Here is a 23,212-nt window from a genome sequence, read left to right as displayed (position 1 = left end):
TTTCTCTGTTCCTACCCTTCAAGATCATATATGGCTTAATTTGACATCTTCTGACATATTACAACTCGTATATTGTTCTGGTGCACAGAGGGAAGCAGCAGCTTAACCAATAAGGTCCCAGATTCTCCATCCTTCCCTTCCTCCTGCTCATCTCTCTCTCTCTGTGCACATTTTCCTTATGATGTAGATTTGCCCTGTCAGGTACTCCTGGATGGCTATCAATTACATTACATAATGGATACAGTAAACTCCACTTAACAGAACCCAATTCCAGAGTACAATTCTTGGTCTACCTTTTCTGCTCCTTACCCAAGTCCCATCTGCTTCTTCTTCATAGTGACCGCTTCCAAGGATTAATCCAGGCCGCAGCTTGCCAGAGATTTTGACCCTGCCCTCTTTTTCAGACTCTTCTTGAACAGGCACTGAATGCTTTTATTTTCCAAGCTTAATAAATGCTGCCAGGCTTAGTTTAGCTCAGAGGTGGAGAACTTTCAATTCTTTCGACAGTGGGGACTGCAGCTTCCATCATCCTCAACCCACTATGGCTACTGGTAAGGGATTGTGGGATCTGCACTCAAAAAAGGAACTTTTTGAACCTCTGAGCTACTCATAGCTTTCACCACATTACTTCTGCTTCATTACTTTACAACCAGGAGAGTTTAAGGCCAGGTCATCCTTGTTCCGCATTGGAACAAAAGAAAGAGAGTATGGTTCTGAAACATGTCAGTGGAAGACTATTTGGTTCATTCTTCTTCTCACTAGAATCCAGTGCAGAAATTTCTGTTTTCAAAGTTACAGCAAAGTGACACCACCATATTATGTAATGCACATTATTGCAAAAACAACTTCCTTTTATTAATTCCTCCCCCACGGTTTTGGAGCCACATTTCCTCTTTCTTCCCTCCTCCCCTCTCCCATCGTCAAGAGCTGGGTTGCTTGTTAAACCCACATTGTTTTGCATCAGAAACGAGACTGAGGTTGTTTTGGCCATGCAGTTTTGACTTTACAAATCAATAGATAGAGTCTGCATGCCATGCTTTTGTGCTTTTGATAGACAGAAGTTTCCCATGATGTAGGAATGTTGCTTAATGTGTTGTGGGTTTACCTCTGTATTTTGCCCAGTGTCTATAACATAATCGGGGCTAACCATATGGGCAGTCTAGCTTCCTACTCTATAAGTAACCGTCTTTGGTTGATTTCTCAGACTTTGACACTAAGGGGAGATAGTGGGCAGGACCTTTGTGAACCAAAAGGAGGAGCCTGCAGAAGGTCAAACCAGAACTTTGAAATGTTAATTTTTAATTCTTAACTCTCAGCATCCCCCACTTGCTGACTTTGTATTTGGGATTCTGGGTATTGAATGGGTCCACGTGATAACCTCCATAATTACACATGTATGGAATACCTTGGCTTCTGAATGGCATTTGTCCTAGGTTGAGGGTGGGAAATTTGTCACCCATCAGATGTTGCTATACTGTGTCTTCTGTTATGCAGGCAGGATTACACATGTTTCTAAAAATTCTGACTTCATCAACAAAAGTGCTGCTGGTCCCCACGTCAAAGGGGGAAAGGAGTGATCTTTGCTAACAGAAAACAAATCCAATCAGTTGGCAAATGAATTTGGCCGATGTTGTTGCTCTTCTTGTATCAAGTCTTGTGCAACTCTGGATCACTTCCTAGTCATCTGAACAATTTGATGGGACCTTTCCCCTCCTTTCTTTTGTGCCGCTTAATTAAAAATGTTCTGTTGGTGTAACCTCAGTAATTGCACTGGCTCCCTCTGAGGCCCCAGCAGTTTCGGAGGAATAGAAGAAAATTCCTCCAGGTTATACAAATCTTGGGCTGCCCTCTTTTTGTTTATTGTATGTGGTTCTTTCTTCTTTCGTTATCAGTGCATTGCACAGTCCAGAAACCATGGATGCAGATGAAATATAGGCAGAATCAAAAACCAATTAAAATGTCAAGACAATCAGACTATTTTTGATGAGAAGCAGTCTGAGCTGGAGATTCTTCCAGAAACTTTTCCTTGACTTCAGCCCTTGTCAAGCCGGGGGAGGGGGGGAGTCAGTGTCCATGAAGTGGGTGGGTTCAGTGCTGTTCCAGTGCAACACTTCTGGAAGTGAAGGATCTGCTGGCTGTTCTCTGTTGCCCAAGGGATGCCAAAGTGTACTCACAATGCCCTCCCGCTCTTTGTAGAGGTGCCTTCCATGCCCCCATATGAGTGTCTGATGCTGCATCACTGTCCTTGCCTGTTTTTTGGACCAGTTTCCAAGGGCTGGCCATGTCAGTGTGATGTATCAATAATGAAATCTTCAAGGTTAACATATTTTATTTGGTACAGCCTTTGGTTGACTGAGAGGGACATGGTGGCGCTGCAGGTTAAATCGCAGAAGCCTCTGTGCTGCAGGGTCAGAAGACCAGCAGGCGCAAGATCGAATCCACACAATGGAGTGAGCTCCCGTCGCTTGTCCCAGCTCCTGCCAACCTAGCAGTTCAAAAGCATGCAAAATGCAAAAATGCAAGTAGATAAATAGGCACCACCTTGGTGGGAAGGTAACGGTGTTCTGTGTCTAGTCGTGCTGGCCATGTGACCATGGAAACTGTCTTCGGACAAACGCTGGCTCTATGGCTTGGAAACGGGGATGAGCACTGCGCTCTAGAGTCAGACACGACTGGACAAATGGTCAAGGGGAACCTTTACCTTTACCTTGGTTGACTGAAGCACACATCATCAGATGTATTTATGGAAGCTTATGCTAAATGAAACATGCTAGTCTTTAAGGCATCAGAGAACTCTTTCTGGGGTGTGTGTACTAGAACTGCCTGGAAGGTTCTAGAATTGTAGTCTCCAGAAGTAATATTTTTTTAAAGCTGTGCCAAAATCCTTGACTCTTATTTTGGAAATGTTCATCTGCCGTATAAATGGCATAGAGAATTGCATGGAGAACTAAAGAAAAGGAGAGTGTGGTTTATACAGAGTCAGAACCCCTAATCGATCCTCTGCAATCAACCGATGTGTTGCTCGCTGGGCTTTTGTGAGGAGAAAGAACTTGTCCGAAGCACAGCCGATGGCGAGATAGTTCACTTCTCAGCTCTAGATTTGAAGCCTAATTTGGCATACAGAGACTCTTGAAGTAAACCCATTTGGGAAATCAGTCAGTGAAGTGAGGACAAATAAGTTATTGTGGATGCAAAAACTGGTGGATGGGTGCTGAGAAAGATGAAGGTCGTTCCATTGCAGTAGGGTAGTTCTGATTCATAGCTCTGATTGTTGGGAAATCAAGCAGTCCTCATTTGGAAAGGCTTCATTCTGCTTCCAACAGGAAAACCCAGCTGAGATGCAAGCAGGTCCTGGGTGATCCTGCATCTTTGCTTAAAAGTTGTGTCAGTTTTGCCTTTCTGCGCAAGTACCTTCATATTTCATCGATCAGCATATAAACCAGTAAAAATGATGGTGAGTAAAAACACTCTTCTTCAATGGCCTCATTTGTAGGCTGCAATGGTAGTTGGCATTTGGGTTGATTTTTCATCAGAAACATATTGTTTCTTATAGGCTGGCATGTTTTACCGTTCTTCATCATCTTATTCAGCTCTTTGGCCAGTTCTGTGTGTCCTGTTAATCCCTAGTGGAATTTTGTGTAATGTTTGTGTTCATAGAAACCAAACAGAAAATAATAATAATAGCATCTGCCTGAGTGTCTTATGGGCCTTTTCCCCCTCCTACAGATGGGGTTGCCAATTTTTGAATCATTGTGTATAGCCATAAAACTGTTAATGTAGTAATATGTGTGTGAGTGTTTGCCATTGCTTTGTCATTTTATTGACACAAGATTATCCAAGCTAAATGTCTGCTGTCAGTGCAAATGAGGCTGGCACGCACAGTAGAAATAGCTAGGCTTCTCACCTTTAGTGTGACGGAAGGAGTTAAAATTTTCTTTAAATAAAGCTTGTCCTTCGGGTATAATTGCAGAGCTAGGAAAAGTGACTTCCTTGAACTACAATCCCCAGAATTACCCAGCAATCATAGCCATGCTAGCTAGAGAATTATTGGAGTTCTGTTTCCAAAATGTTAGTTTTCCAAACTTGGGGGTTTAGTGGCAATGAGTTACAGTGATGTGAGTAGCACATGTAGGCAGAGTTCAGACTTGTGAGATGTACTATCTCTTAAGGGTTGGAAATAAGTCCCTCTTCCTCCTCATATACTGGAATATTCAAGTAAGAAAAATGGAAAAAACTGCTGGGTATCTCAGTAGCTAAGGTCTCCAACCATGGAGCCGGAGGTTGGGAGTTTAATTCCACACTGGATTTCCTTAACACGGGCTGGACTCGATGATCTATAGGATCCCTTCCAGCTGTGCCGTTTGGAAATTATTTTTAAAAATCTACATTTGAGTTACTGTATCTAAAGTGTTATCTACCTATCTGCCTATCTGCCTATCTGCCTATCTGCCTATCTGCCTATCTGCCTACCTGCCTACCTACCTGCCTGCCTGCCTGCCTGCCTGCCTGCCTGCCTGCCTGCCTGCCTGCCTACCTACCTACCTACCTACCTACCTACCTACCTACCTACCTACCTATCTATCTATCTATCTATCTATCTATCTATCTATCTATCTATCTATCTATCTATCTATCTATCTATCTATCTATCTATCTATCTATCTATCTATCTATCTATCTATCTATCTATCTATCTATCTATCTATCTATCTATCTATCTATCTATCTATCTATCTATCTATCTATCTATCTATCTATCTCACCTTCATGGATTGCTGCCTTGTCGTGGCGAAGGGGCTTGAGTAACTCAGAGAAGCTATGGGCTATGCCGTGCAGGGACACCCAAGACGGACAGGACATAGTGGAGAGTTCTGACTAAACGCAATCCACCTGGAGTAGGAAATGGCAAGCCACTCCAGTATCTTTGCCAAGAACGCCCCATGATCAGAAACAAAAGGCTAAAAGATATGACGCTGGAAGATGGGCCCCTCAGGTCGGAAGGCGTCCAACATGCTACTGAGGAAGAGTGGAGGACAAGTACAAGTAGCTCCAGAGCTAATGAAGTGGTTGGGCCAAAGCCGAAAGGACGCTCAGCTGTGGACGTGCCTGGAAGTGAAAGGAAAATCCAATGCTGCAAAGAAAAATACTGCATAGGAACCTGGAATGTAAGATCTATGAACGTTGGGAAGCTGGAGGTGGTCAAACAGGAGATGGCAAGAATAAACATCGACATCCTGGGCATCAGTGAACTAAAATGGACAGGAATGGGCGAATTCAGCTCAGATGATTATTATATCTACTATTGTGGGCAAGAATCCCGTAGAAGGAATGGAGTAGCCCTCATAGTCAACAAAAGAGTGGGAAAAGCTGTAATGGGATACAATCTCAAAAATGATAGAATGATGTCAATACGAATCCAAGGCAGACCATTCAACATCACAATAATCCAAGTTTATGCACCAACCAGCATTGCTGAGGAGACTGAAATTGAACAATTCTATGAAGATTTACAACACCTTCTAGAACTGACACCAAAGAAAGATGTTCTTCTCATTCTAGGGGACTGGAATGCTAAAGTAGGGAGCCAAGAGATAAAAGGAACAACAGGGAAGTTTGGCCTTGGAGTTCAGAACGAAGCAGGACAAAGGCTAATAGAGTTTTGTCAAGAGAATAAGCTGGTCATCACAAACACTCTTTTCCAACAACACAAGAGGCGACTCTATACATGGAAATCACCAGATGGGCAATATCGAAATCAGATTGATTATATTCTCTGCAGCCAAAGATGGAGAAGCTCTATACAGTCAGCAAAAACAAGACCTGGAGCTGACTGCGGTTCTGATCATCAGCTTCTCATAGCAAAATTCAAGCTTAGACTGAAGAGATTAGGAAAAACCACTGGGCCACTCAGGTATAATCTAAACCAAATCCCTTATGAATACACAGTGGAAGTAAAGAACAGATTTAAGGAACTAGATTTGGTGGACAGAGTGCCTGAAGAACTTTGGATAGAGGCTCGTAACATTGTCCAGGAGGCAGCAACGAAAACCATCCCAAAGAAAAGGAAATGCAAGAAAGCAAAGTGGCTGTCCAACGAGGCCTTAGAAATAGCAGCGAGGAGAAGGGAAGCAAAATGCAAGGGAGATAGGGAAAGCTACAGAAAATTGAATGCAGACTTCCAAAGAATAGCAAGGAGAGGCAAGAGGGCCTTCTTAAATGAACAATGCAAAGAAATAGAGGAAGATAACAGAAAAGGAAAGACCAGAGATCTGTTCAGGAAAATTGGACATATTAGAGGAACATTTTGCGCAAAGATGAACATGATAAAAGACAAAAATGGGAAGGACCTAACAGAAGCAGAAGACGTCAAGACGAGGTGGCAAGAATACACAGAGGAATTATATCAGAAAGATTTGGATATCCTGGACAACCCAGACAATGTAGTTGCTGACCTTGAGCCAGACATCCTGGAGAGCGAAGTCAAGTGGGCCTTAGAAAGCCTGGCTAACAACAAGGCCGGTGGAGGTGATGGCATTCCAGCTGAACTATTTAAAATCTTGAAAGATGATGCTGTTAAGGTGCTACATTCAATATGCCAGCAAGTTTGGAAAACTCAACAGTGGCCAGAGGATTGGAAAAGATCAGTCTACATCCCAATCCCAAAGAAAGGCAGTGCCAAAGAATGCTCCAACTACCGTACAATTGCACTCATTTTGCACGCTAGCAAGGTTATGCTCAAAATCCTACAAGGTAGGCTTCAGCAGTATGTGGACCGAGAACTCCCAGAAGTACAAGCTGGATTCCGAAGAGGCAGAGGAACTCGAGACCAAATTGCTAACTTGCGCTGGATTATGGAGAAAGCCAGAGAGTTCCAGAAAAATATCTACTTCTGCTTCATTGACTATGCGAAAGCCTTTGACTGTGTGGACCACAGCAAACTATGGCAAGTTCTTAAAGAAATGGGAGTGCCTGACCACTTTATCTGTCTCCTGAGAAACCTATATGTGGGACAGGAGGCAACAGTTAGAACTGGTCATGGAACAACTGAGTGGTTCAAAATTGGGAAAGGAGTACGGCAAGGCTGTATATTGTCCCCCAGCTTATTTAACTTATATGCGGAATACATCATGCGGAAGGCTGGACTGGAAGAAACCCAAGCCGGAATTAAGATTGCCGGAAGAAATATCAACAACCTCCGATATGCAGATGATACCACTCTGATGGCAGAAAGTGAGGAGGAATTAAAGAACCTTGTAATGAGAGTGAAAGAGGAGAGTGCAAAAAACGGTCTGAAACTCAACATCAAAAAAACTAAGATCATGGCCACTGGTCCCATCACCTCCTGGGAAATAGAAGGGGAAGATATGGAGGCAGTGTCAAATTTTATCTTCCTGGGCTCCATGATCACTGCAGATGGAGACAGCAGCCCTGAAATTAAAAGGCGCCTTCTTCTTGGGAGGAAAGCGATGACAAATCTTGACAGCATCTTGAAAAGCAGAGACATCACCTTGCCAACAAAAGTCCGAATAGTCAAAGCTATGGTTTTTCCTGTCGTGATGTACGGAAATGAGAGCTGGACCATAAAGAAAGCAGACCGCCGAAGAATTGATGCCTTTGAATTGTGGTGCTGGAGGAGGCTCTTGAGAATCCCCTGGACTGCAAGGAGAACAAACCTATCAGTTCTAAAGGAAATCAACCCTGAATGCTCACTTGAAGGACAGATCCTGAAGCTGAGGCTCCAGTACTTTGGCCATCTCATGAGAAGAGAAGACTCCCTGGAAAAGACCTTGATGTTAGGAAGGTGTGATGGCAAGAGGAGAAGGGGACGACCGAGGATGAGATGGCTGGACAGTGTCTGCGAAGCAACCAACATGAACCTGACACAACTCCGGGAGGCAGTAGAAGACAGGAGGGCCTGGCGTGCTCTGGTCCATGGGGTCACGAAGAGTCGGACACGACTAAACGACTAAACACACACACACATCTATCTATCTATCTATCTATCTATCTATCTATCTATCTATCTATCTATCTATCTATCTATCTATCTATCTATCTATCTATCTATCTATCTATCTATCTATCTATCTATCTATCTATCTTCACTTTGCTTTTCTCCTCAAACTGGGTGGCTTGCCACAATTAAAAAAAACAATATAAAAACAGAGAATATACAAATATTAAAACAACCATTAAACAGGTATCAGTATGTCTTTAGATATAATCTAGAAAAAGCTCTACACTGTTGCACAGTAGTGGAATTTAAGCAGCTTATCTGTATGTGTTGCGGCTAGCATTTTTTCTCCATACAGTCATCTTTTCCTTCCTCTCCTCCATCTGTAAAAGAGTCTGTGGAGGATGGCATGTATTAGGAGGATATCTGTGCTTTGCAAAACTCTTGTCGTTTTTAAGATCGTGGTGTTTGGAGTATTTTGCACATGTTCCGTATATTGTTAAAGAGCTTTCAATTTAGTGGGTACCATCCAACAGTCCCTATATTTTCAATTACTAAAACAGTTGTCCCGCTGCATGTTTGATCGATTCCACTAATCTGAAAACCAATAGTTCTTTGGAAAAAAGAGATCCAGTTGTTCTGAAGGCGTGCCCAGAATGACTGAACCTTGTGGGCTGTTTCGCACAAGGAACAGATGCCAGGAGAGTTGTGATTTATGGTAGGAGTGGCTGCCAAAATCTTTTGAACTGCATGCTACAGCTAAGCAAAATCAAATGACACTGTGAAATGAATTGACGCTTAGCATATTTTCCTAATTATTAATGTATAATGTGCATTGGTCAAAAAGTCACCCATCTTGGATACACTATTTTATTTCTGGCCTTTTTTACCTTTGGTAAATGCATTGGGGATGCATTGAAGTAGAATTTTCCAAAAGCCCATTCTTACATAAACAGAGCTGCTAGAAGGGTAACGTCACTTATGCTAAACTGAAAGTATATGAGGGAGTTTGTGTGAGAGTGAGTGCACACTGTGTAACACAACAGCGTATTATTCAATGTCTGCTAATAAGAAACCACTTATTTCACATTCAGTATCTCAGTAATCCTTTCAATGACTTTGTAAGGAAGACCTCTATTATTATCCCTATATTGCAAACGGGATAGTGCAGCTTGAGAGAGCCAGTGACTTACCCTGAAGATAAGGTTGGTGAATGCCCGGCTCTTCAACTGTTAATAGACTGCAAATCATCATCATGATCTTAGAACTGCAAAGCTAGAAAGGATCCTATGGATCATTGAATCTGGCCCCTGTTTAGGATGCCCCATGGGGGAATTGAACACCCAACCTCTTCCTCTCCAGCCAGATGCCTAAACCACTGAGCTATCCAGCCACTAGCCAGATAGTCAATGGAGGGAGATGATAGGACTTGCATTCCAGCAGTATCTGGAGGGCTACACATTCCCCATCTGTGTTGATTCTCAGAATTCCTGGCTCAAGTGTGGCTGGGGATCTTTGAAGCTCTTACTTTATGCTGTTGCTTCACATTACACTAGTGCTTCAGCGCTCTTGCTGGACATTAATTGGGGTATTATTATTCATTATCTTCATTATCTTGCGTGCCAACAGCACACAGAAGATTTGAGCAGCATTGGGAGATGGAGAAAGGATGTTGCTATTTGGACGTAGCATTGACTATAAAGTAGAGCTTGGAAAAGTTACTATTTCTCTGCTCTCCACAATGTGAGGGAACTCATGAATGCCCACTCACAGGTTATTATTATTATTATTTTTAGGGTTCTTGCCCATATCCTTTAAAACAACCTTCCTCGACTTGGCTATGCTGCTTGGGGAGTCTGAAAGTTTTAGACCCACGCGTTGGGGAAGGCTGCTTGCAGGAGATGTCAAGCTCAATTAATGATGATTTGCTCAGTCCGCGTCTTCATTCATCTTGATGGCAAGATGCTTGGAATCTTCTTCATGTTTGAGGCCTCTTCCTGGTCTCCCACTCGAGCTACAGTCCTATGTGAACAAGTCTGAAAAAGAAGTATCTGATTAATTGTTGTTAATCTTACTTGCAAAGTAAAAAAAAAAAGACAGATGAAAGGACAGAGATGAAGGGGGGGGGGAAGGAGAGACGTTGCATCTAAAATGACAAGAATTTCAACTTTTTCAAAGAAAGACTGCTTGCCCAGTGTCTCTGGCTGACATAGCTATCGCAAGCCTTTCTTCCAGATACAGTACTTTAAATAATGATCAGATCATGAATTTTTGCTAGGGGTCCAAGTCCCCGAAGGAAGCAAAATGTTCCTTCTTGTACAGCCTGTTACATGCTCAGCAAAATATTTGAAGAAAAAAAAAGATTAAGGGGATTAAAACATGTCTGCAATCTGGAGAATGAGCACAGATTTGATCTCACGTCTCCAATGTCCTCCTCTGGATGTAGCAACTATACCACTGGCTCCCAGTTTTTCATATCTTAGGTTCTGCTAAGTCGTACTGCCAAAGAACTTGTCACGATAGGGAAAAAAATGCCCACTTTTTCTAAGGAAGACAATTATGTGTTTAGAGGCATTCTGTTATTATATTTACTGGTTATGGTAGGTTTAAAGGCCATCAGAGTCACAGTCGTGTGGTTGAGAGTGAGCATTAACACAAAAGAAGTCAATTTCAGTGGTAATTTGTGATGGCATTGTTGGGTGTAAATTTTACTGATACAATAACTGCAAAACACACAAAGATAAGATTTTTTTTCCCAAGTGCAGTAGTGTTATCAACCATAAATGTTACTGCTATGGCTAACCCTCCAACTTAAAAGTAATAATTCTGTAATGGCATGTTAGGAAGATCTTGTGTCCCACCTAGGCCAACTTCTGCATCCCACTGGTGATATAACCACCAGTAGTTGAATACTACCAAAATATACCATTTTGGTGCTGGCCGACGATCCTGAATTCTATAGGGTAACATATTGGGAAAAAAACCTACATTATATCTTGTGATCTTGGTTGAAAAAACTCATGATGTTTCACACTATGTCTGTGCTTATAAAGAGACTTTTCTGTGAGGTTGCAGCCCGGAAATTCTTGGGAAGTGGAGCCTCAGTGCAAAGACTGAGAATGCCCCACATTTGGCACAAACCCACAGGAAATAAAAGAGATTGCATCAGTACTGTCAATGTCTCTACACTGTTCTAAGGAGGTTTACAGCCCTGTTTAGATTTATAATATATTGTAAGAGTACTTTACACTGGTCTGTCAAGTCCTTATGCAGCAACTAACTTCATGTCTTCTTCTGTTTGCATTTTGTTGTTCTCTTTGCATACTGTTGTTCTCTGGCAAATGTTGGGGATGATATTTCAGAGAGACGTCTGATGATTAATAGGACTGTTCAAACTCTGCTGCTTTGGAGGACTGCACATCCTGTAAACAAAGACAAACACATGTGCCTTCTTCCCCAAAGCTAAGAATCAGGGCAGCATTATATATTGCATGTTACCACCTCACTATTTATGTGCTCCTCTCTTTTGAACATTCTGGCTCTGTAAACATGCCTTCTATGGTATGAAGTTCACTAGGATTCTTGCACTGGCTTTCCCATCCCTATCTCAAATAGCTGTTTCTTGCATGGGGTCTGTTTAATCCCCATTGCAACTGATGACTTTTGGAAGATGGGTAGTTTATTTTTTTTTCTGCTAACAGGTTTGTTTGCTGAACAGTTGACTTATCTGTCAACATTCCATAAGATCCCATCGCTTTGTTCAGACGCTTTATGCCGTTTCCACCGGAGGCTTTATGCCAGAAGCACAGTGGGATGTAGGCAGCCCCTTGTAATATGCAAAGTGTAACACAGTGGAATGTATCAAGTTGAGTAGGGCTTAAGGTCCACTCTTTTCCTCATCCACCCTGATAGAAGTCTAGTTTTATCTCAGTGGATCATAATAATTTCAAAGACACTGCTTAAGATGTAATGCAGAAGGCTGAGAGAGTGGCTAAACTATTGTGAATGTATTTTTAAAATTGTGCAGACCCCAGCAAACCACACTGTTTCCCACATTATGTATATCTGCATATTTACCACTGTATGTTTACAAAGGAAACTGAAATACAGAGAGGTAGAGAAATGTTGTAATTCTGCATCAGGGTTCCTGTTGTTGCAACAGGAATTGGTGACAGGCAGAATGAGGTAATACTTATTAAAATTAAAGTGCTTGTGTTTCCCCAGTGGAACTCAGCATCCGATTCTAGCATGGTTTCATTAGAAATTATTTTAATCAGCAAGGATAAGTGGTAGATGCTTTTGCAGCATTGTAGACCAGTTAGGCTGTGCCTGAGAACTTGTTCTTAAGGAACCTCTTTCTTTTGGTCTTCATATGACAATATGAAATATGAATGTCTTGGAAGCTGTTTATTTGTACCCCAGAATGATTGATAATTGGCCAGCTGCATCCCTATCTTGATGTTGGGGCGCTCATCACTTTGGTCCATGTGCTCGTAATCTCGAGATTACACTACTGCAATGCACTCTACGTGGAGCTACCTTTGAGATTGATGCGGAAGCTTCAAATGGTGTAGGATGCGGTGGCCAGACTTCTCACTGGGGTGAGAAAACATCAGCATATTTCCCCCACTCTGGCTGCCTTGAAAGTGTTAATGATAACATATAAATCCCTAAACAGTTTAGGACCTCAGTATCTAACGGAGTGCCTCCTCCCACCTAGATCTACCCAATATGACATTTTACATTATTAACCCCCCTCCCAAACAAGCAGGTCTCTATTCCAGTGGTTCCCAACACTTGAGTATCCAGATGTTCTTTGACTAAAACTCCCAGAACTCTTCGCCACTAGTTGCGCTGGCCAGGATTTCTGGAAGCTGTAATCCAAGAAAATCTGGGGACTCAAGGTTGGAAACCACTGCCCTATTCATTTCCGCACCCTGTGGAACAGACTTTATAGTATCCTTTAGATCAGGTAATCCAGGTGTTCTTGGACTGCAGTTTCCAGAAACTCCAGCCAGCAGAGCTGGTGGTCAAGGTTTCTGGGAACTGCAATCTAAGTACCCCTGGGTTAACCAAGGTTGGGAAACACTGCTTTGGATGTATTGGGAGACAACCACTTTTATCTTTAATCTGTGTCATACTTGGAGGGCACCAAGTCAGAGAAGACTCATTTGAAGTTCAGTGAGGTGTGTGAACAGAAGAATGGGTGAGGATGAAGCAATAAGTGTTGTGTGATTGAACTATGCAGCTAGCAGTGGGGAATCTTTGGCACTCCACATGTTTTGAGCAGCAGCTTCCACACACCTTTACCATTGACCACGATGGCCTGATGAGATGTGAAGGCCAAAAACATCTGGAATGCCAAAGGTGTTCCATGGTTTGGGTATTTAGGCACAGAGTTCTTGTCAACAGCTAGTATTGTTTTTCTACATATTTTTCAAGCCATACTGATTGTGTGATTCAGGGAGTAATAACTTCCTTACCCCCCAGACAAGTTTTCACATCTGTGATGGCCTGAGTCGAAAGTGGGCTGAACCCCTTGATGGATGGATTGGTATGGTATGGTATGGTATGGTATACTGCCCATCTGGTTACTAAGGCGACTCTCAGCGGTTCACCACAAAAATGAGAACAATAATCAACAACGTTTAATTAACATAAAATGCACATGAAATAATTATAAAAAAACAAAAATTGTTGTAAACGTTATAACTTAAAGACATTATAAACGTAAAAATATAACATGAAGCAATTATATTTAATTTGAAGCTGATAGAGAAAAACTATGAAAAGTAGACAGTTCTGTGCTGTGCTCTGTGCTGTTGATGTTAAGTTCTAGAGAGAGGGCTCTAGAGAAGCCGTTTGAGCTGCTTCCTTTGCTCTGAATCATGGGAGACAAATATTGAGAGATGGCCATCCAAAGAAAACCCATGTCTGAAATCTGTATAACTTCTCTATTTACTCACCTGTTCTGAGTGACGGGAAAAGCCGTTCTCTAGACAATTATTAAATCCATGACAGGTTCCTCCCAGGCCAGGTATTTATGGCTGCTCTCCAGTATAATTTGTCAAAATCACTGCATTTTTCGCCTTGGCAAACTTTGTAACTTTTTTTTTTAATTTTGGAAAATTCTTCCTGTTTCCCCAAAACAGATATTGAAGCAGTCGTGCACGGAGATTTTAAACCTGGAGCCCTCCAGCGTTTGTGTGGGAGGTGAGTTTGCTGGAACTGGAAAACAATGAGCAAATATTGACGATTCTTGGGCAAAATGTGGAACTCAACAGTTCCATATGCTGAGTAGGAAGATGTGAGTCAAAGGTTCTTCCCGCCCTTCTCCATTTTGCCAGCGTCTGCATTACAAATTTAAACAGCCATGCTTTTCCTTAAAGACAACCCGGAGTTGTTTATTTGTAGCAAGGTTTGGTTTGTAATACTGTTTATCGCACTGAGACTGTGCTTCTGAAAATTTCAGAGGAGTCATGCTGAATCATATTAAAGTTCAGCATTGTGTTCCTGATTAAGGACTCACAATTCACATTGTGGCCAGCTGGCTGTCTCTTGAAACAAAGGGTGCCCAGTGGGAAGTGTCCAGTGAGTTCCCACAGGATGTCTGCCTGCAGAACATGAATGAAGTGAAGGCAGCTGCATCTTCTCTCTCATGGTTACTAGTAACTGGTACTGAGAGGCATATAGCTTCTGGTAGGGGATGTGCCATACGCCCACTTTAGCTTGCAAACATTGATGACCCCATCCTCATAAATACAGTCGTGCCCCGCTGGACGATTACACCGCTCTATGACGAATCTGCTTAACGTTGAAGTTTTTCGATCGCTTTTGCGATCGCAAAACGATGGTTTAAATGTTTTTTTTGTTTCACGATGATCAGTTCCCTGCTTCAGGAACCAATTTTCGCTTTACGACGATCAGCAAACAGCTGATTGTCGGGTTTCAGAATGGCCACCAGCTGCAGAAAATGGCCCCCCGCTGTTTTTAGGACGAATTTTTCGCTTAACAGGCACCAGAAAATGGCTGCCATGTGGAGGATCCTCGCTGGAAGAGCAGATATTCAGCCCATTGGAACGCATTGAACGGTTTTCAATGCGTTTCAGTGGGGTTTTTAATTTCATTTGACGACGTTTTCGCTCTACAGCGATTTCACTGGAATGAATTAACGTCGTCAAGCAAGGCACCACTGTATGCTTGTTCACGTTCAGAGCCTTTCACCTTGGCAGCCTCCACAACATCTTGTGGCAATGGGTTCCACCGCTGAGCTGAACATTGTGTGAAAGGGTTCCTCTTTTTATAGGGCGTGTGGCTGAATGATCTTGCCTTATAGGATTTTGAGAGCGGAAGAAAAGCACTGCCCCATCCTTTTTGTCCACAGCATGCATGGTTTTAACCTGCTTCTGAGGGAGGAGCTTACAAAACACTCCTTTGAAACGAGTTTGAGAGGCAAGACCTGAAAGTTGGCGAGAAAGGTTTCTCTTTCTAGCACCGGCACACACCAGTCAAACTCTTGAGTCTTTTCCCCAACTGGTTTACCAGCAGATGTTGGAACTTCGTGATACTTAACGGCTGTCACTGCTACTATATTTCTGACATTCGCCATAAAATATAAAAGCCTTGACCTCCTATTAGATGGGGAAACGGTAATAAAACCCTCAGTTTGCTGGCCTCACTAATTTAGTTCTTTTGAATAAAAAAACCCCACACTATGTATTTTGTTTATTCCTTCAGTTCTAGAGTTTACAAACTTATTTGTTGTTTCTCCATCTGCTTTCAGAGGAATTTCAGGTCGTTCTCAGAGGAAGTGGCTTCAATTTGGGAAGGACAAAGGAGAGTGTCGTTTGTTCCTATGTTGTAAATGGAACAACAATAAGTAAGTATCCATAAAAACACCATAAAATCATGTTGTGAAATACAAAACTTTTTCCTCTCTCTCATTCTATGAATTTTAATTCATCTGGTACCTTTATGATTAGTGCTCCTCTTCCTCCTCCTGTTTCTCATTATTATGTAATATACCCCATCAATGCATGCTAACAATCTGCAGAATAAAACAAGCAACTAGTCAGGTTCGTGACTCAAGACATTTATAATCCAGATGTCAACACAGAAACCTAATAATAATATTTATCCAGCACTTCCAGCATGCGGGGTGTTTAATACGGCTTACTGAAGATGTGAAGATTTTTACACTGATAGTGAAATCCCAGGCTTGCCTACTAGGATATAAACTGTTTTAAGTACAGTGGTGCCTCGCACAATGATTGCTTCATACAACGATGAATTCACACAGCGATGGGTTTCTTTAAGGAATTTCCCCCATCGTTTAACGATGTTCTCTATGGGGGAATTTCACTTAACGATGTCCCTTTTTCGCTCCTGTAAAAGTGTCTTAAACTGTTAGAAACCTGTTTTAAAATGCTTGCAATCGTTAGCCCACCTCCTGAACCCTATGCAAACTTAATTTGGTGTTGTTCTGAGTCGTTGTTAATTTTTGGTGATTTTTTAAATTCTCCATTGAAAGCCTTTGAATGGTCTGTTTAACAACGACTCAGAACAACACCAAATTAAGTTTTGCATAGGGTTCAGGAGGTGGGCTAATGATTGCAAGCATTAATCTGTTCCAATTGGAATGGATTTACCGGTTTTCAATGCATTCCTATGGGAAATGGTGTTTCACTTAACGATGTTTTCACACAACGATTTTTTTAATGGAACCAATTAACATCGTTAAGCGAGGCACCACTGTACAGTAGGCTATACAAGTGATTGTTTGTAGGATTGAGCATGAGACAATCTGTTAATCTGTTGAATGCTGAGATGGAGCGTCTGCCTTCAGTTAGAAGTCTCCAGTAGTGGGGCATCCCATGATCAAAGGTCCTATTGTGAGTCACTCCTGACTGGCAGAAAAAAACTCAGGTTTTTAATAAAAGGGTAATACTTTTTCCAGATTGTCTTCTAATCTGGGGAAGTAATTCCAAGCGTTACGATCGTGCAGTGATTTTGCTTATTTGTTTCAGATGAAAAGCCCAGGAGGGTGGAAGCTGATTTTATGCTGTGTCCAGCACCTATTCTCCATGAAGTTGGCCAGTAAGTAATTCTGTGAAGCCCCTCCCCACCCAAGTATGGAATAAATCCATAGTTCCCATCCTTGGTTCTCCAGATGTTCTTCTATTGAAACTTTCAGAAGCCTTTACCACTATTTGTACTGGCCAGGATGTCCGAGACCTGTAGTCCAAGAACATCTGGGGACCCAAGGTTGGGAACCACTCCAGTAAGTATTAAATAAAAAATGTAAATGCTGTCGTGAGCCCAATGAAACCATTTGTATTGCTGTGTGAGTGACTGGTCTGGCTTTGTAACCATCGTCCGGTCTTTCCTGATTAAGGGAGAATGTGGAATTATTCTGTCCGAAGCACAAAGTTGAAAAGCGACAAAGTTTATTTCTTTTCAGAAGGAATTTTTCAGTTTTTCTAGTGGTAGAATTTTAAAACTGGGGAAAAATTGGAAGAACAATACCATCCTATCAAGGAAAGCTTGTGGCCAGGGTTGAAGGGGGATCTTCCTGTGAAACGTTTGGGGTTAAGAATACCCCATCCTGATCCACAAGCGATTTCTGCCTTTTATCAAGCATATTGAAGCAAGTGAAATAGGGTTGGAGACAAACCTATACAGTGGGGTCTCAACTTACGAACGGCTCGACATACGAACGTTTCGACTTACGAACCACTCTCATAGGAATATACGGACTCGACTTATAAACTTAGATTTGAGTTACGGACTCTTTTTTCCCTTTTTTTAATGCTAAATCATCTTAGGTTAAAAGAAAAAAATATCCCCCTCTAGTGGCAGAAGGCGGAATAGCAGCTTCCCATTGGTTTCTATGGACGAAAAGAGCAGATACGGATTAAATGGTTTTCAATGCATTCCTATGGGAAATGCAGATTCGACTTAAGAACTTTTCAACCTGAGAACTGCCTTCCAATACGGATTAAGTTCGTAAGTCAAGACCCCACTGTAGTCTCATATTTTCATGCAAGTGTGCAGCAACAACAACAAAAACAATGTGCCATCAAGTCGATTCCAACTTTCCAGAGTTTCTAGGTAAGAGAATATTCGGAAGTGGTGGTTTCCCATTTCCTTCTCCTGGGGGCACCCTGGGCCACATAGGTTGGCTCTACTCACAGGAGGGACACTGGGGAATTGAACCCCAACTAATGAACTATCCAGCTATCGGTGCTACATTATTAGAGAAACAAAATTGTTTCTAGCAAGAGTTCAAAACTGGCAACACTGTTGTAAAGTGTCAAATGATTTGCAACTGTGTTACTAATCCTTGCTAACTGTAGTTCTATGAGTATTTTGCAACTATGTTACTATTTTTTTGTAACTGTAGTTCTATGAGTCTTTCACTGTAAACCATCCTTTTATTTTCCACAAAATATGTGATTTCTGTGTTGAGCTATACACTTTTTTTCTTCTGAATTTCAACTGGCAGTAATCATTTCGTTTCGTTTAGTCGTTTAGTCGTGTCCGACTCTTTGTGACCAGAGCACGCCAGGCCCTCCTATCTTCTACTGCCTCCCAGAGTTGTGTCAAATTCATGTTGGTTGCTTCACAGACACTGTCCAGCCATCTCATCCTCGGTCGTCCCCTTCTCCTCTTGCCATCACACTTTCCCATCATCAGGGTCTTTTCCAGGGAGTCTTTTCTTCTCATTAGATGGCCAAAGTACTGGAGCCTCAGCTTCAGGATCTGTCCTTCCAGTGAGCACTCAGAGTTGATTTCCTTTAGAATTGATAGGTTTGTTCTCCTTGCAGTCCAGGGGATTCTGAAGAGTCTCCTCCAGCACCACAATTCAAAGGCATCAATTCTTCGGCAGTCAGCTTTCTTTATGGTCCAGCTCACACTTCCATACATCACGACAGGAAAAACCATAGCTTTGACTATTCGGACTTTTGTTGGCAAGTTGATGTCTCTGCTTTTTAAGATGCTGTCAAGATTTGTCATCGCTTTCCTCCCAAGAAGAAGGCGTCTTTTAATTTCGTGGCTGCTGTCTCCATCTGCAGTGATCATGGAGCCCAGGAAAATAAAATCTGTAACTGCCTCCATATCTTCCCCTTCTATTTCCCAGGAGCTGAAAGGAGCCTGGCAGTAATGCAAGGTTGTAAGCTCCAATCAGCAGAGTGGATCTTATTTCTGAGAAAGTAACTCACAGGAGTTTTGAAGAGGTAAACCTCTTAAGGAGGAATTTAGTCTTAAAATATGGCTTAGAAAACTATATAAGTAAATTTCACTTGTTTTACAAATTTGACTAGGGATAATACATGAAGGGCAGCAGACTTTTTTCTTGACAAAGCAACCAAAGCAACTGAGGGCCTGTATTTACCCTCTAAATTTGCTGAAAATGTGGATGCTTTTGTTCCAAATCAGACCTGTATTCCCCACATGATTTGCTTACAAGTAGAATTTGGCATTTTGGTAGTGACAGGTTTTCATTTTCATTTCCAGTAGGCACAAAAAGGGGTCAGTCCCTGGATATTGTTCATGCCAGTAAGAAAGATTATTTTTTTTGTTGCATGAGCAATAAAATAAGTTTTAGATTTGATCTTTCTTTCTTCATTCCTATCAGAGCATCGCACAATTTAAAATTATGAACATATATGCAATATAGGTAAAATTAAAAATAACTTAAAATGTTAAGATCCTTAGATTGGTTTTTTTTAAACCAGAAGCGGGCTATTGCAATAGCCTTATCTTGGCCATTTGCTAGATTTTTTTTTTAATTAGCAGGTAAATATTGCATATATTACAATCTTCAGGGTTTTTTTTGTAGGGGGAGTCAAGGTTAAAACATTTTAGGAAAGAGTTCTTGGAGGCTCCTTCTCCTCCAGTTAGTAAAAAGCTTAGATCAGTGACTCATGTAGGAAGAAGGAAAGGTTGCCATCCAGTAGTAAGCTGCAACTTGAGTAGGCCCATTGAAGCAATGGAACTTGCAAAGGAGGTGATGGACTGTTTCAGTTGGCCTGTTTTATTTGTTGCTTCCTACTGGGATGCAGCCAGCAAAATTCCTGTGGGAGTGCCAATTTCTCTTTCACCCTTTGGGAGAAAATTGCTTTTTGGGATGTCAGATTAGGCAATGTTTTGAACTCTCAGCGGTTTGCGAAACAGCAATTAAATACTAATGTTCATCTGTGTTGTCGACAGACTTGAATTGTTGAGATTTGCCATGAATGCTGAAATGGAGGGATTTGAAAATGCAAAGGCGGGGCATCAAACTTGGGTTGGGGGAACTTTTTCCACTCATTTTTTTTTTAGGAGGAGGTGAGTTTTTGGGGAGGGAGCAGGAACAACAACAGAAAAAGATATATTCTGATTTTGCTAGATCTTTTGTGTCTTTAAGAGGAAAGATTGAGTAGAAGCTGGCTCTCCTCTCCCTCCCTTCCTCTCTCTCCCTCTGCCCACTTCCCTTTGTGCTCATTCTCTGGAGAAGATTCACCCTATCTGAAATGAGCTTAAAATAGGCAAATGTGACCAAACAGATTTAGACAGCACCTTAAAAATGAATCCGCAGCCAATGTGTTTAACTCTGAAAAGGCCTGGCTTGTCATAAATTGTGCACAGATGAAAATAGGGCACATAACACACTCTCTACTGCGTGGTCCTTGGACTTGTGGCTAAATGTCTCACGTTATCGCTGACACTTACAAGCAATTATTAAAATTGTTTGTCAAGAAGTGTATGGCTGCTGAATATACAGTGACAAAAATAAGGCACTAGTTTAACATCTACAGCTTTATAGCAGTGTAACTAAAGTGCTGTTATGGCCTTATTCTAAGTGTCAGTGGCCTGGGCTGAATATTGTGTCTGTCGTCCTGGAAGCTAATTGTTAATTCCACATTCAGACATGGCCTTAGGCTTTTGCTTTATCATAGGCTTCATTTTTTTTGCCTCTTTAGGAAAGAGTTTTCTCTTCCTTGATAGTATTCAGGTTGGTCAGAAAGCAAGACAGGAAGTGGAAAACAGCAGGAAATGGGAAGTTGATGTGAAGTAAGTGGAAAGCTAGTCTCCCTCCCTCTTTGTACTGGAATCCAGCTTTATTTAATGAAACTGAGTGGTAGATTTAGGAAAGATGAAAGGAAGCACTTGTTTACAAAACATGTAGGCAAATAATGAAGCTTGCTCACACAAAATGACACAATGTTCTCCAACTGGGTCAGCTTTAAAAAGAGAATTAGACAGATTCAATAAAAATAATGCTATCAGAGATTGCTAGCAACTATATCTATATTAATTACCTCCCCTAACAGAGGCAGGATGCCTTTGGATACCGGCTGCTGGGAAGCACTAGCAGTAGAGTCTTATTGTGCCTATAAGAAGAGCAATGGTTAAGATGCAATATGGTAGCCAAAACTCTGCTCATGGTCAACATTCGATACCAATGAATCTGATATTTGGCTCAAGGTTGGCTCAGCCTTCGTTCCTTCTGAGGTTGGTAAAATGAGTATCCACCTCAGCCTGTGCTATCAAAAAATTGTTAACCACCAGAGAGGGTTTTAGTCTCTATGGGGTGGTATATAAGCAGCACACTTTGCTATAACGGCTGATGTGAGCTTCCTAGAGGTTCAGGTTGGCTACTGAAAGCTCAGAATGCTGAGGGCTTTGGTCTGAATGAATGAACACATAACACCTTTTTCCCCCCTTCATAAAAATCTGTTTCAGGAAGCAGAGACTCAGAAGAGTGAGTGGAGAAAGGGCTAAGCACCACTTTATCCCACTATTTTCTATGGATATTTCCTTTATAAAAGAAAGAAGAGACCTGCTGAGATTTGCATATCTGTATTTGAGTGTAGAGCTAGATAGAGTTCAAAGCAGGTCCTGCATTGTTATCTGTTCCTGTAAGGAAGAATGAACCCAACATGAGGCCATTCCATTACAAAGGGTTCCAGAATCACCTTTTGAGTTCTCTCAAAATCGTTATGCAATTCCTCTTGAATCATAAACTTATCGGAAGGCTGTAGATCATAATGTAGCCATTGCTCCCACAGAGGTATAGCCTGGGAGCTCAAAAAGGATAATCAGAAATCCCATGGATCTGTGCTTGGCTGGTACCATTTCATATTGCAGGAAGGCTGGGGGATTCAAAGCTTTGAAAGTTACTAATACAAAATGGGAATGTCAGGGGGAAGGACGTCAGCTCGACAGAGCAACTGCCCTCCTCCTCCTTTGTATGTGCAGAGAAAATTTTATGTGTGAGAGAACAGAGGTTCAACTCCTCCACCCCCAGAGTCTAAAATGGTACAGCCCATTAAAGCAGACGCATCATGTGGGGCTCATCTATTTTAGCTCCAAAATGATCACCACAGTGCATCCTGCTAAATGGCAGCTTATCTTTTAAACCTTGGTGGAAATTAGCAGGACATGTTGTATTTTTATGGGTTTGGGATGAGACTGTCAGCCTGCGAAGCGTTTTTTTTTTTTTTTTTTTGCAGCTGGCAAGGCACTGGATTTAAAAGGGCAAGTCAAGTCAAAGAGTTAGTCGCTCGGCATTTATTTTTGAGTCCTCCTTTCGGAAGGGTCCCCAAGGCCCATTGGGTCATCTGCAGATGTTACATAATGGTGTTGACTTGCAAGATTAATCCCAGTTGTGTTTGGATTTGAGAAAGGTTGCTGTTTTGGAAGGACTTGAGAATCACGACTAGTCTGGCCTAGACGTTGCATGGCAAGTTAGAAAGCTGACAGCTATGAAAGCAAATATACATATTTGAACTTCTGACTTTCCATTGGCACAGCTCGTACTGTTGTTGGATAGCTCCCAAGAATTCCACACAAGTGGAGTGAACTTTAGTTGCTAAGTCAGCAGCAAGCTGCAAATGGCTTCTATCTCCCCCGACCCCAGTTCCCATGGGACCTGAATGTTGTCTGTATTAAGTTGCAATGATCACCATGTCAGATTTTACAGCTATGAGAGATGTCCTCTGCATGTAAAAGAGAGAAGATAGAAATATGCTCTTCTAATAAATGCAAGCAGGCTGACAAGAAAAGGGGCCAAACTATCTAAAATAAATTGGTAAAGCCGGGAAACCACAGGGTTGCACTGAACTCTGTCTCGTATTTCTGTTAGTAGCTCCAGTTCGTGATACTGATGAAATACCATCTCTTAACTTTATGGCCTGTTGTGCCTTCAACAAAGTTCATCAGTTTGGACTTTGGGGGTCCTAAGATTTAGAGCTAGGAGGGTTTGAGTACTTA

General features: G+C 41.8%; 1 protein-coding gene across 1 annotated transcript in view; it reads left to right on the top strand.

The window, feature by feature from the left end:
- The window catches only part of ANTXR2 (ANTXR cell adhesion molecule 2), a 147,821-nt gene that overhangs the window by 27,183 nt on the left and 97,426 nt on the right, over positions 1–23,212 (top strand). Inside the window, exons 8-10 of the mRNA XM_073002039.2 lie at positions 14,107–14,167; positions 15,738–15,833; positions 16,981–17,050. Of these exons, the coding sequence (XP_072858140.2) occupies positions 14,107–14,167; positions 15,738–15,833; positions 16,981–17,050 (227 nt within the window). The remainder of the gene's footprint in view (positions 1–14,106; positions 14,168–15,737; positions 15,834–16,980; positions 17,051–23,212) is intronic.

The sequence above is a fragment of the Pogona vitticeps genome, chromosome 5 (assembly GCF_051106095.1).
Source record: "Pogona vitticeps strain Pit_001003342236 chromosome 5, PviZW2.1, whole genome shotgun sequence".
NCBI classification, from domain to species: Eukaryota; Metazoa; Chordata; class Lepidosauria; order Squamata; family Agamidae; genus Pogona; species Pogona vitticeps.
This window is presented reverse-complemented; position numbering and strand designations above follow the sequence as displayed.